Source organism: Zootermopsis nevadensis, unplaced genomic scaffold (assembly GCF_977971745.1).
Source record: "Zootermopsis nevadensis isolate Lab colony 2312 unplaced genomic scaffold, Znev_1.0 Znev_ptg000003l, whole genome shotgun sequence".
NCBI lineage: Eukaryota > Metazoa > Arthropoda > Insecta > Blattodea > Termopsidae > Zootermopsis > Zootermopsis nevadensis.
This window is the reverse complement of record NW_028259135.1, coordinates 13,441,717-13,455,293: the sequence shown is the minus strand read 5'-3', so window position 1 is coordinate 13,455,293 and position 13,577 is coordinate 13,441,717. Positions and strand designations below refer to the sequence as shown.

The 13,577-nt window shown below is 33.2% G+C and overlaps 1 protein-coding gene across 3 annotated transcripts in view; it reads left to right on the top strand.

Moving 5' to 3' along the window:
• Positions 1-13,577, top strand: part of koi (Sad1 and UNC84 domain-containing protein klaroid) — a 32,143-nt gene that overhangs the window by 3,932 nt on the left and 14,634 nt on the right. The window contains exons 4-7 of one of the 3 annotated variants that reach the window (XM_022059445.2): positions 1,106-1,219; positions 5,919-6,136; positions 6,419-6,667; positions 7,382-7,648. In XM_022059445.2, the coding sequence (XP_021915137.2) occupies positions 1,106-1,219; positions 5,919-6,136; positions 6,419-6,667; positions 7,382-7,648 (848 nt within the window). Of the gene's footprint in view, positions 1-1,105; positions 1,220-3,185; positions 3,215-5,918; positions 6,137-6,418; positions 6,668-7,381; positions 7,649-13,577 lie in introns of those variants that run through there. The other 2 variants (XM_022059459.2, XM_022059453.2) reach the window with 2 other exon arrangements.

The following is a 13,577-nucleotide window of genomic DNA, read 5'->3' as shown; positions in this document are numbered from 1 at the left end:
GTAACTACTAGCCTGAAAACTAGGGAATTAGGAGTTATGAAAGATGAAGATTTTATTTAAATTGACTGGGTTTTTTAAAAATGGCATTCTGCTTTCTGTGTTACAGAATTTCTTCTTCAGTTTGGATAAATGTTAAATTGAAACTATAAATAATAATTCTGTAATTGGTAGAACATATGAGCAATAAAATTATTTATTTATTTATTAGTCCTCTGTATTTTGGATATATGTCTTGACCAGAAATGTGCTGTTTTATTTAGTGTGTGTATATTTTGTTCTAAATTTTTATCATTATTATATATAGTTAAGTATTGCATTGGTGTTCATTGTGTTTGTGTATTGTCAGAGGTGTACTTTACGCATTGTTACATGGTGCTTTCTCTTCTTTCTTGGCTTGCTTATTTTTAATTTTTTCACATATCTGAGAATACAGTCAGATCTATAGTTTGTGTTAACATGTGCGTTTCTGATGTCATGGGAATGCTTTCTTGTTGATATGTGTTCAGCATGCAAAAATGTCTAATTTCAGTTGGAATTGTATTGAGACCAATTTTTTCTGTATAGGACCAGACAACAAACATGAATTTTTGTTCCTGCAGCAATAAATTCAGTAGTTTGTTGTTAATATTTTACCTAAGTATCTGTATAGTATTTCAAAATATTTATAATTTAAGAGTCAGTATTTAATGCAAGTTAAAACATTTATGACTCATTATATATAAATTCCATACATTAATTTTCAGGTAATTCACATGAAGACCAAGATATCTTAAAAGAGTATTGAAGAATAAGAATCTTTCTGTGCTCTTTTGTGGTTGTACGCACCAGTATACAGTACCAGCACCTTTATTCAAAATGTAAAAAATATTGTTAAAATTATTAGACATTACCTCGTAGTACATGATGTAATAAGGCTCAATTTATTTTTTTAATTAACACAATTTCTATATAAACATTGATTAGGATATCATTGGGTTTTAACAAAGAACCCATAGTTCTTTATACTTCTAGTGTAGCAGTCTTGCCTTGTTTGCTTTCTAATGTTTTGTTATTGCTTTTCATGTAACCAACATATTTTCCTCATGTTTTTAATTATGCATTACAGACCTGTCCTGCCATCCTTTACCTGGAGGTATATAACAACCCTGCTGCTGCATCCTTCCCATTGGTTGTTCCCTTTCAAGAAATCTGAGTCTCAACATATTGAAGATGTGTTTGGGTAATACCTTAAAATAAGCTGTAGTTGTGACTCACTTTAACAAAAGTAACATAACAAGATTCAGCTAGTTCATTTGAGGGTTGTTTTTGTTTGCTTCTGCAATACATATCTGATTTTGGCCAGATTTGAAGAATAGAATGGGTTTAGCAGAATAGGGTTCCACAACAGTTTGATAATTAGCTTTGAAAATCTTAGTAAAAAGCAAAGAGTGTGAGGTGTCCAATATTGTTGCACCAAATTCCATAAGCTCGTAGAGAGTTGAAGAAGGTTTGTATGTCCAGAACTGGTTTTTTTGAAGACATTTTGTTGCAGAATAAATAGTTTTAATACATTATATTTTAAACTACAGACAGAAACCACAAGCAAGGTACTAGTATTTGATTCTTATTTATTTATGAAATAGTCGCATTAAATTTTGTCCATTTCTTTTAACATTTTATAATTTTTCTGGGATACTAGATTTAATTTGAAAATGTAATCAGCACTGATACACAGACCATAAATTATGTATGGGCATTTGAAGCCTCTTATATTCCTTATCACATCATTCTACTTCAAGAGCTCCATAGCTTGCATGTGTGATGAGTAGGTCATGAAATGTATGTATACTGGGAGAGTCTTTGATAACTTGAATTAGATTGTTCAGGTTGTTAGTTATATTGGATTCCATTTTCGCAGTGTTTTTTAATAGTCCTATCTAGAATATTAAGATAATGGACTGAATGTACAGTATGATTGTTATATGACTACACAGTAATTGACTTAGCATGCCTATCTTTGCTTCCATTCAAGCAAATTCACTCTTAAAATTATAACTTATGAAACTGAAAGGTAAGTGATATGATGATGCCAATAACAATAACAGTATTAATGTTAACAAGATAACAAACAAATTCAGTAATATGGTAATTTTCTCAGTGTTTTGTGGTCAATAATATGTTGTTACATGTCTGAATTTTCATATCTCTGTGCTGTGAAAGAGAAATTGCATGCACCATTACATTTGTGGAGGGATTAGATAATATGTGTAAATATGATTTTTAAATGCTCCATTATTCTCTTTACCTCTGCCAGTGACTATTTCAAGGCCATAATTAAAATTTAATATTCTTTGAAAGTGTTATAATAGAATGTAGTGCTGCCAACTTGAGAATGTCACTGCTAAGATAAATTCATCCTTCCCTTAGTTTTTTAAACATATCTTGGTGGAAGATTGTAAATATGCAGGTCTGTAATAGGGGAAAGTTTCACCAAATTTTAAATTTAAATTGTGTAAAATGTTAAACATTACATACAATATGATATTAATCAATTACTAGGTACTCATTTAAGTTTAGTATAATTAAAATTATTGTAAAAAGTTCAATAACATGTCACAGGATCTAAGTTTAGTTGAAGGTATGTTTTAGAGCAGTTCATAATAATCTGAACACTATAAAAATAATTTTGTTCCCCCATATTTGTTGAAGTCTTTAGTTTACACACACATGGCACAGAATTATGAATGTTAATTACAAATTGATTCAAAGATTAAGTGATACCATTATTGTACACCTGTCTTGAGAGTGGTCTTTGGAATTCTGTTCAGCATTGTATGTTGTATTAGGGAACAGGAAGTTGGACTTCCAGTAAGCATAGGAGTGTAATTATTAAGTTCCAGGTCAGCCTTGTGTAGACTGTATTTTGAATTTAAAGATAATGCATTATATATTTGGTTGAGCATTTTGCACTTTACTGTTTAATTATATTTCAGAAAAGATTCCATTTGGGGCACAGTCACTTACTGATTAAAGGGTGAAAGGTTCCTTGACATGCTGGTTAGCCACATTGTTTTCTTGTAGATGTTTTAATAGCAGTGGTGTTTGAATTTGTAGTTTTTGCATTGATGTACCTTTTGAAAGCAACGGTTATGTACTGCTGGCAAATAGAATTTATTTACATTTCATAGATCCTTCATAGGCCCAAGCCAAGAATGTAGAATATGTCATGGCACAGGTATAGTACTTTTTTATAATACACATATAAATTAATGGGAATTTTATCTGGGCATAAAGAAAGACTTCAGTCATAAGGCAGACTTTAGTAGAGTAGAATTTATTTACATTCCATAGATCCTTCTTAGGACTAAACCAAAGGATGTAGAACATGTCATTTCATGCAGTATACATAAACTTAAGAACTTCATTACTTTTGACACAAGTACAAGAACGTATTTTACATATCAATGTACATAAACTTCAGATTCTGCAATACAAGAATGAAAAATAATTTTACAAGTTAATATACATAAACCTCAGAATTTTAAATAGAAATACAAAACTTAGTTTACATATAGATTATAGATATACATAAAGCTTAAAAATTTTCAGCAGAGATGAAATCATCTATGGAATAGAAAGAGTGAGTGAAGAGGTAATCTTTCAATGCAGTCTTGAATACCTTTATATCATAATTTAGACTTTTAATTGTTGGTGGAAGATTATTAAATAACTTGATACCTGTATAGTTTGCTCCTATTTGATATTTAGTAAGGTTAGCATTTGGCACATAGAGATCATGTTTATGTCTTGTATTTTTATGTGCTTGCATGGAACACGTGTTTGTTTTAACTTTAATAACTATAACACTTTTTATTTATTCATTTGTTATTATGTGAGTAATGATCTGTGGTCTTTGAACTTTGTTACATGCATAATGTGAGACTGCAGCTGCTAAGCACTTTGTACTGATTTTAAATGGCTAGTTCATGTTGTGGTTGCTCATCCTAATTTGGTGAATCAAGCTTTACAGCAAATGAAAAGAAAAATATCTAAGTTAGATTTTATCATGTCGCTATTTTTTAATGCATGAAAAATAATTGAGTACAAGTTTGTAAAGGAGTGATTCAAAGAATATGGGTGTTTTTAATTTTGTCAACACTGAGGCAGAGCCAAGGATACGTACAAGAAAGGTAGTCTGTAAGTTCATAATTATGATGAAATTTGGTAAGGATCATCTTCAGGAGAAAAGATAGGTTTACTTGGGTCTTATCAGGTGGTCTGTTTTTGTTAGATGTTTCGTGCAGTTCTGTTTGTGAATATGATGTAGTTGCCCATATAATGCTTTCAGCTTTCTTTTAATTCTGAATTTTGAGGCCAGGAGAAAGGATTCTGGAGATACAGATACATTGTCCAGCACAAAGAAGGTGATGGTGCAATTCCAAATACTGTAGATGTGGTTTTGCTAAATATACTTTCATCCCAGCCTCCCTTTCTCTGAACTGAACTGGCCTACCTGACCTTGCATAATTGTGGTAAGGGGAAGGATACTATTTATAGGAGACTGGGGTACCCCTGGAGTGACTCACACTCATGCCAAGCCACATCTTTGCTAAGAAAGTTCTTGTGTCTGGAAACTTGATTCAGTTTGTCTTTTACCTCTCTCTCTCTCTCTCTCTCTCTCTCTCCCTCCCCCCCCCCCCATAACATGTCATAAGTTATTGCATAACTTGAAGGGCAGTATCATTATGTTTTTTTGGCTCTGTAGCCTTTTACTTACAAATTATTTTCTTTAATACACATGGCCTTTTAAATATCAAGAGTAATCATGATGTGGGACCATTTTTATTTATATAAATGAAATAAAATTGATGTTTGAGGAAACCATCTAGATTGTATTCAGATCTTGTTTAATTTACTGCTTTTTGCCAAACTGCTCCATATTTGGGAGGTCATAGTTTTCTTTCTCAGCCCATAGCTATTATTATGATAGGTTCTTAATGGTTTTACTTAATCTCTCCTAGCAGATGCAAGATTAGTACCTTAAAACATGTTACTGCTGTTTCCTTCCTTATTCTTTCCAATTCCTGACTCAGTCATCATCCCATTTTGATTATATTGAACCTATGCAATCAAAAAACTATTAAATTAACTAAAAAGTAATTACCACCTTTCTGCTGCTTGTAATGCAGTCAAACTGTTTTATTGATTTTTATTTTCATTACTAAATGTAAATTTTGTTCCACATGAGTTTTTATTTCTAACCTCTCCTTTTTTCTTATGCCGGAAAAATGAACATGCAACTTTATGTTTTCTCTGTGTTTCTCTCCCATGCTTGACCCTTTGAACCAGTTGACTAATTTCATCATGAAGCTTGATATGAATGTCTTGCTTAGTTTTCATTTCACTGTGTCATTAACAGTATCAATGTGGCAGTAATATTCATTTAACTTTTTTTAAGCTTAAGTTTGTGTATAGTTTAAAACTAAAACAACAGAGTAGTTGTTGCAAGAAGTTGTTTTCTTTCCATCCTGATGACTAAAAGTCATGGCAACTAGACATAAAAATTTGGTATGGTGATGGATCATAAACATGTCACCTACAAATTTTGTAATTTTTCATCTTTTATTTATATATTTTACTGGAGCTTGACATGTTGGATATTAAGAAGAGATGTAAGCATGTTTATGTATTCATCTGTGGTTTATTTAATGATGCTGTTATTAACTCAGACTAAAAGAGTGTCAAGTGGTTGGTTGATGGAAATGACTAATGAAACAAAAGAAATGTGAGACTGACTGATAATGTGAGGCAGTTACCTTGCATTGACTACAGTGCTGATTTATGAGATGTGTTAATAATGAGAATTACTTTGATTTATTTAGTGGTATTCGATCATGTTGAATGGTGGTTTAGTACCTTAACTTTCTGTATGCTTGCAGTAAGTTTCCAAAGACTGACTATACATACTCCCCGGTGTCACCACATCGCAAAGAGCTAGCACCAGGTGTGATTGCTATGCCCAACATGTCTCGTAGAAGCCTCAAGACCATGCACCATTACAGCAGCACAGAAAACAAAATTTCACCAAGCAGTACTGTCACTTCCGTGTCAAAGCATCGTGTAACAAAATCACGTTGGTTTGATCCTTCTCTCTCAGGTAGAATAATAGTTTAAGTGTATTCTGTTTTGTGTATTATTATCATCTGGCACTTCATAAAAGATTGCACAATTTATAAATTTACTAGAAGAATTAAGGTTTTTCCACTATCAGTGCAGTATTCAGTATTTCAGTTAATGTGATAATTATCAGTGTCGCAACCTTTATGGCACATGTCGCTGTTTACTGTAAAAAATATTTACAGTATGAAATATGACAAGATGATAATGTTTTGCATTACTTCTGTGTATCTTTATATCAGCATAGATGATACAATTCCAGGTTCACAGGCATCCAGGAAAGTTTTGGAAGATTGGGCTGCCATTGATTCAGATGTGGATGAAGTGGCTGAGTCACTTAGTAGCAAGACTTCTTCACATATTTCCAAGTCATGGACTGTCACTTCTGTTATCACATCTTTCTTCATGGTTATCTGGACTTTCATCACTGTCTCTTACACTGGCACAGTTGATGCTGTGTATAGACTAGTTGGTCATCCGCGTGACACTGATATCTACACCACACCCCGCCGTAAGCTTATTGTTTTATGCATAATTTTAGCAAATAGACATTCTGTAGTAACTAATTAAAAGAGGTGCTTTCCATATTTTGTATTAGCTTTGAAATGTGTGAACATGTATGTGTGCTTCCCACATTTTGTTAATGAAGGGGCCTGGGAATGAAAGAGGTAGGTAGTTAGGTTAGTCTGAAATGATTTCTTATCTGCTTGATCCTATTGTTCAAAATACATGACAGTGGAGCAAATACAACCACACAGTGTTATGTGTTTGGTGTGTATGCCTTCCTGCTTTACTATCCTATTGCATAAACCAGGCTGTAATGAGCTAAGCCAAATCATTTTTATGGAGTTCAGACACCTAGAAAACATTTGCGGACAGTACCTAAAGTATATCAAAGTTACACAGTGAAATGATATAGCAGCAGTTAAGTAAGTTATAATGAAATTTACTGTGATCAGTTTTGTGTTCCTTTTTCACCTCAAGGAAATGAAGTATTTCTCTTGGGAAGTGGTTCTATCTTTAAACTGATACTTGATGAACAAGTAATGAGGATGGTAGTGTTCCTTTTGTAATTTTCATTGAAGTTTATTTTAACGTTATTTTGCTGTATTTGGTTCTGATTGAAAACTACAAACCTCTTCAGTGAGAATAATGATCTGAAGGTTTAATTTGGCTCTCCAAAGCTGGCTTATCATTACTTTCAATTTTTTCCTGTTGTGAATAGGAGTTGTGTTACCTGTAAGGGGTGAGGGAAGTTCCAGTTGGCTACCAAGGACCTTCAGTTGGGCTTATCAATTGTTCCTGTCAATAATGCACTTGGATACATTACTGCTGTCAAGTTGGCGCACAACACGAGTAGAACAGGAGCATGAGCTGTTTTATGAACAAGATGACTCTACAGAAACAGATGCCGTATCCAAATCGTTTTCCTCACATAAGCGCAATACATGGAGACTTTTTCTCCTGCTGCTGCCCCTCATCTTTCTGGCAGGTAAGTGTTCTCTACACATTTGTGATTAATGACCTGTGGACCATATTTCCAAAATTGCAGAAATGTATTAGTTTAAATTATCTGCCAGCACTGTAGCTCTCTGCAATCATTTATCATAGTACTAAAGATTAAATGATATTTACATACTGATACATTCACATACAGCATTTTAATGCTTGACTTTTAGATGTGATAGGATTGGCCAGCTAGAAGATCACAATTTTGATCCTCATGTGGGCGTTCACTTTTGACTTACACTAGCCTGTACTTCAAGTAAATTTTATTTTTATTTCAATGCTTCAGGATCTAGGGTCACATTAAACTTCAAGTTTATTCCATTCAGCAAGAATTGGCTATACAAGGGGCTGCATTTTTGACATGTCCATTGAGGATTTTACACAATTTTGATATATATATATATAAAAGAAACTAGTGCTGGGATATATTTATATAAGGGCATAGAGTTGTTTGTCCAACTTATTTCTTTATTCATGAAAATAAATTTATTACATTTGAAAGCATTACCTGATGTTATTTTATCTCTTTAGGAAATTGTATCAACTGTTGTGGTTCTTTACTGTTAAGTAATGTATGTATAATTTGTGGCAATGGTTATGAGTGATAAATTGCCTCAAATGAGATAACTGGCTTGTTGCCATCACAGTTGCAATTTAACAGAGTTTTTTATGTCACTGGCTATGCATTAAATATATAGGGTTTGTTGCTTGATTACTCTAACGGTTTGTCTTACTCTCTGAATCTGTACCAGTTTTTCTTCTTTCATACTTCCTGATTAAATATCCTGTGATCTTTTATGTTTAAGTAGAAGTAAGTCATTGTTTTATCAGACATATCACTAAAAAAAATTTGAAAACTGTTAAATAATGATTATTGTGTTTTTATTTCAAAATATATGTGGCCCAATTTCTTGTTTGTTACTGGTAAAAACTTGAATGACAAAATGGTTCATATTACTGATCTTACCATGTTCTGTTGGTTGTAAAATTATTAAAGAGGGGTCTAGAAAGTCATGTTTGCTCTGTAAACCTGTTTTGCTTTTAGAAGTGGTTAAGAAGACAGAAAATAGCTTGTATCAACATTGTGAATTTTTTTGAACAAGAACATTCTTGAAATTTGATTGAAGACCATTAATGTTTGGAAACACTTGATTGTGAAAATTTGATCAACTCCTTTCTTTAAATGTGAAAGACAAATTATAATTTTACATATTCATCACCATTGACCTGTCCTCTTGAAAAGTTAAAATTAGGTTATTACTACAAGTGCCAAAAAAATTAACTTTCCCTCATGCCATAAAATTGAAGCAGTTCCTTTTCTCTGTGTGTGCATGTGCATACTTTCTGGAGGGTGCAAGCCAGCGAAATAAATCGAGCTTGTGTTCAGTAATGGATATACCTCTTCATTAATGAAACTGCCACAAAAACTGTCTTCAAATCCACTCTAACCCCTTATGAGAGAGTAAAACATACATTAATTATATTATTACCTTATTTTCTTTCAATTATAATAAAAGAGGAGTTGTTGCAGAGATTTCAGTACTGATTCTTTGCTCATTGAAAGCACTGAAATTACACAAATGGGAAGAGAATTTGAATTGTTTGGGTACTGAAGTCTGTTTTATGCATGTAAACTATTATTTACAAGATGATTGTACCGGTTGTGATACTGCGATGGAGAAGGCAACGGGAAACCACTCCATTATAATTCCATAGTACAATCAAGCATGAGCTATGCTGATCGCCAACACCAGGAATGGATAGGCACTTTTAGAAGAAGAAGGTGCAATTTATGTTATAAGGAAAACCTGTATTATAGATTTGATACAGTATTTCTGTTTCTAACCATAAAATGTTTAGGGCTAAAATTACTTGTTTCACTAGTCTGAATTTTTTTTTTGTTCTACTGTATCATGATCATTGTCACAGTGCTATGGAACTTAAAAACTGCATGAAGATTTCTGTCTTCTGGGTTATTGCGCTGTGTAGTCTGGTCGATGTTAACCAACGTTTCAGAGGTCATACTGCCTCCGTCATCAGGGCGATGAATATGTCAATAGGGTGTGAGGAGTTGGATTTTATAGGCAGGGAAGTGAAAGGTGTAGCCTGCCCCGAGCCAATGGGAGCAGGTATGGGAGTGGACCAATGGTAGCACGTGGGCGAGGGTGGGAGAGGGAGAGATTGTAGAGAGAGAAAGGTGAGTGTAGTTGTATGGATAAAGGCCCTGAAAGGGGCCGAGTTAGTGGTCTGGTTGGTTCTGGCGGCATCTGCATCTTTTAGACTTAGTCTTCTTTGGTTGTTGCAGTATGAAGAAACATTGAGGTGATGTCTGCAGTAGATAGAGCTAATCTCTTTTGTGGTTAGCAGTGAGGCATGCTCACACATAACTTTATTTTATGTGCATTCTTGGATGTGTTGTGTCATAGCTAACTATGTAACTTTTTCTTATTTGTCAGCTTACTATTTAAAAATGCATACTTTTTTTACAGGATTTCACATGGTGCAAACATATTCCTTTCCCTATCCAAACTTTATTTCAGAAATTAAAACTTCTTTTTCTAACTTATATTTGCTCCCAGTTTTTAAGTCAGATGCTTAGTTTGAGATTGTATATTTTATCCCCTGCTTTTTCCTGTGCAGCATGCAGCAGGCCTCAGTTTGTTTTATTTTTTTATCCAGTGTATGTCAGGCCCTTGATATCACTTCTTTGCTATTAAATACAGACATTATTCTTGATCTAATTTGTTTTATAATTTTAGGGCTTATATTGAACTTAAACTTCCATAAATGATAAAATCTAACTACCCTGACTCTGAGACCATCTAACTGGTGGGTCAGAGATTAACATTTAATTTACACTACATATTATTTATGAAACTAGTTCAACTTTATACATGATCTTTAGTGTAAATTATACTCCACACAAGAGGGATGAAATCATATTCAATACCATAGAAAGTAGCAATTTACTCTGTCACTGATCCAAGCTCTGAAACTAAATGTTTACTTCTTTGGTAAGGAGGTTGCACATGCAATATGCTACATATAGAAGTGTGTTTATTTTTAAATGACAAATTACGAAGAAAGGGGACACAATATATGATAAAAGTAGATTTTAGTCTGCAGATACGTATGTTTAGAAAAGTTAGTATATGTAAGGGGATTGTAGTATTGTAAGTATTAATACATTTTAAAATAGTTCTGAAAGTCATTGAAATTATAAAATCAGGAACAAATGCAAACATTTCCCACTTAAAATTGATTAATTCCATGACTCATATCATTAAATGAAAAAATAAAGCCCATATTGTGAGGATTATACAGCTAACAATTTATATAGTATTTATACTAATGACTGGCTGATAGCCTTGAAATTAGTTAGTTTTAAAAATTTAATTTAATATCTTAATGAATGAGTATGTATTCAAGAGATACAAATTCAGACATTAGTTTGTAGTTATGGCCATGCAATAGCTTATGCAGAAAGGTATTATCTTCTTACCTTAGAGGCCTGATATTCAGAGCAGTCCATATGGATTAGTGATGGTCAAAATGACTTTGGAGTAGATTTTTCTCTGCCAGCCATTATTCCATCAGCATGGCATGCTTAGCTATCACTAATACACAATCTCCATCATCAGGGCTTGAACTCTGGGTAGTCTCTGAGCAAGGAAGCTTATTAAAATTAACAGTGGATTTGTTTCAGAGCCTGACAGAACACTAGGGCAGGGCTGTCCAAAGTACAGACTGTGGGCCATGTAACATTTTTAATAATAATTGATAGATGTTGGTTTTCTGGGCAATAATGCTGTATGGACTTGTAGGAAGATACCAATGTTTCAGAGGAACATTCTGCCACCATACAGCATTACTACCTAGAACAACAGAAACACCTTCACAGCCATGGGAACCTCATATTTATCAGAATTCTTTTACTAAATATAACAAAGCTTTCAGGAATTGACAAATGAAGTTCCTACAGATGTGCCTGATGCACTTTTGCAGCATGTAATTTTACTTTCTCATACCATATTTTTATTTTATTTATATGTGATTATGATTCATGTTCAGTGAAGAAAGTAAAAAATTAGACCAGTAATATTTTTCCAGAAAAAATTGTAATTTACTTAATCTTTCATGATTTAATATGAAAATAGCCTGTATTTGTATATAATACACTTGTGTTTTAAAAATCTGCATCTTGTTTGGCCCATGTGCATAGAATTTATTAACCAGGTGGCTTACTAGTGAAAATGTTTGGGGACCCATGCAATAAGAACATTTTGTAGGTAGCTAGACAGACAAAATTACATATAAAAATGCTGTAAACATTAAGCCAGTTCATAGTATAAAATGTCAGATAATGGGATGTGTAAGAAATTGGTACATATTTTATTTCTTATAGTGGTGTCTCTTTGCTTAATATATATCCAGATATATATAATATATATGCAGCATACTTTACCATACTGTACACCTTACAGCAGAGGCTTTTGTCAATGTTGCTCTAAAGCTAATGTCAAATATTATTATTATTACTATAATATCATCCTCTATATATACATCACACTGTTAGCTTGTAAGTTGTGTTTTGGGATGGCCTTTATTTGACAATGCTTCTGATGTGCATTACTTTCTTACTAGAATGTGCAAAAGTGGTGGAATTAATTTTCTTGTGTCACAGTTCTGGTCCTGGATAATCAGTATAACTATGTCATGTTCACTTCCGGTAATTATTACATTTATGTTGTTTGCACAAAGTGCATAAAGTGACCACATAATGAGGTTGAATCTGTCCATCCATTTATTTCATCTTAGAAGCCAAATATATTTTCTCCTGACAATGGGAACATCACATTCCTCTAAAACATTAATGACTACACAATTTCACAACCCATATTACTATTTTCACTCCTGTTCTTATGAGCCATACCTATTTCAGGTTTATCTATGTAATGGAATTTTTATCTTTATAAGAATTTGGTGTTCAGAAATGCACCAGAATATGGAAGCATGTTGTTTCTTCCCCCCCCCCTTCACCCCCAGAAAATGTGCTTGACAGCATCCCAATAGCCTGGGGCTCTCATATTGAGAACATTTGTCATGGATACACAGACTTTCATAAAACCTGAGGTTTATGTAAACTTTTATAAGTAGGCAGACTGGACAAGTCGGAAACCAGTAATTTTCTAATTCACCTCATGAAATATAAACAGTGTATATCTCTTCTGTTATATTGGTGATAGGCTGATTCTGTTCTAGATTCAAATAAAAATATTTTATTGCCAGAATCCCAAAATTAACATGACATATTACTTAATGAAAATTATGATGTTAACTTAAAAGAAGACACTGTAAGATATGATCTTTTCATGATGCTGTGAGATTAGATTGTGGTCTTCTTTGTTCCATTGTATACCAGTGTTTTGGAGAAACATGTTACCTTTATCTTCATGGTTGATATTAAGATGGAGTTCGCATGTTTCTCAAAATGTTGGTGTGCAGTCACAATCACACATGGTACAAACAACAACCCAAAACACCTCAAGAGGAGAAGATGCTGTAAAACTAGTGATAAAATATTGAGAGTGTTGGCATTATAAAAGGAGTTAACAACTTGTGTGTTCCCCATTTGAACATTGTTTATCACTACATTTAACTAGCTATCAGTCAGACTAGTGTATAACTTATTTTCAACGGCTTTGACAGTCGCAGCTCTGTATGTTGCATGTTGAACAGTGTGCTCTAACTAACCATGTGGCATGTGTATGTAGCATACCTTTCTGGTTCTAAATGGGTTTACATGTAAATAATTATAATCTCAAATAATCATTATAAGAATTTTTGTGTTCTCTTTTTCTCATATTTCTTTTCATGGTGCAGCTTTGATATTAACAGACTGTAGTTTGAAA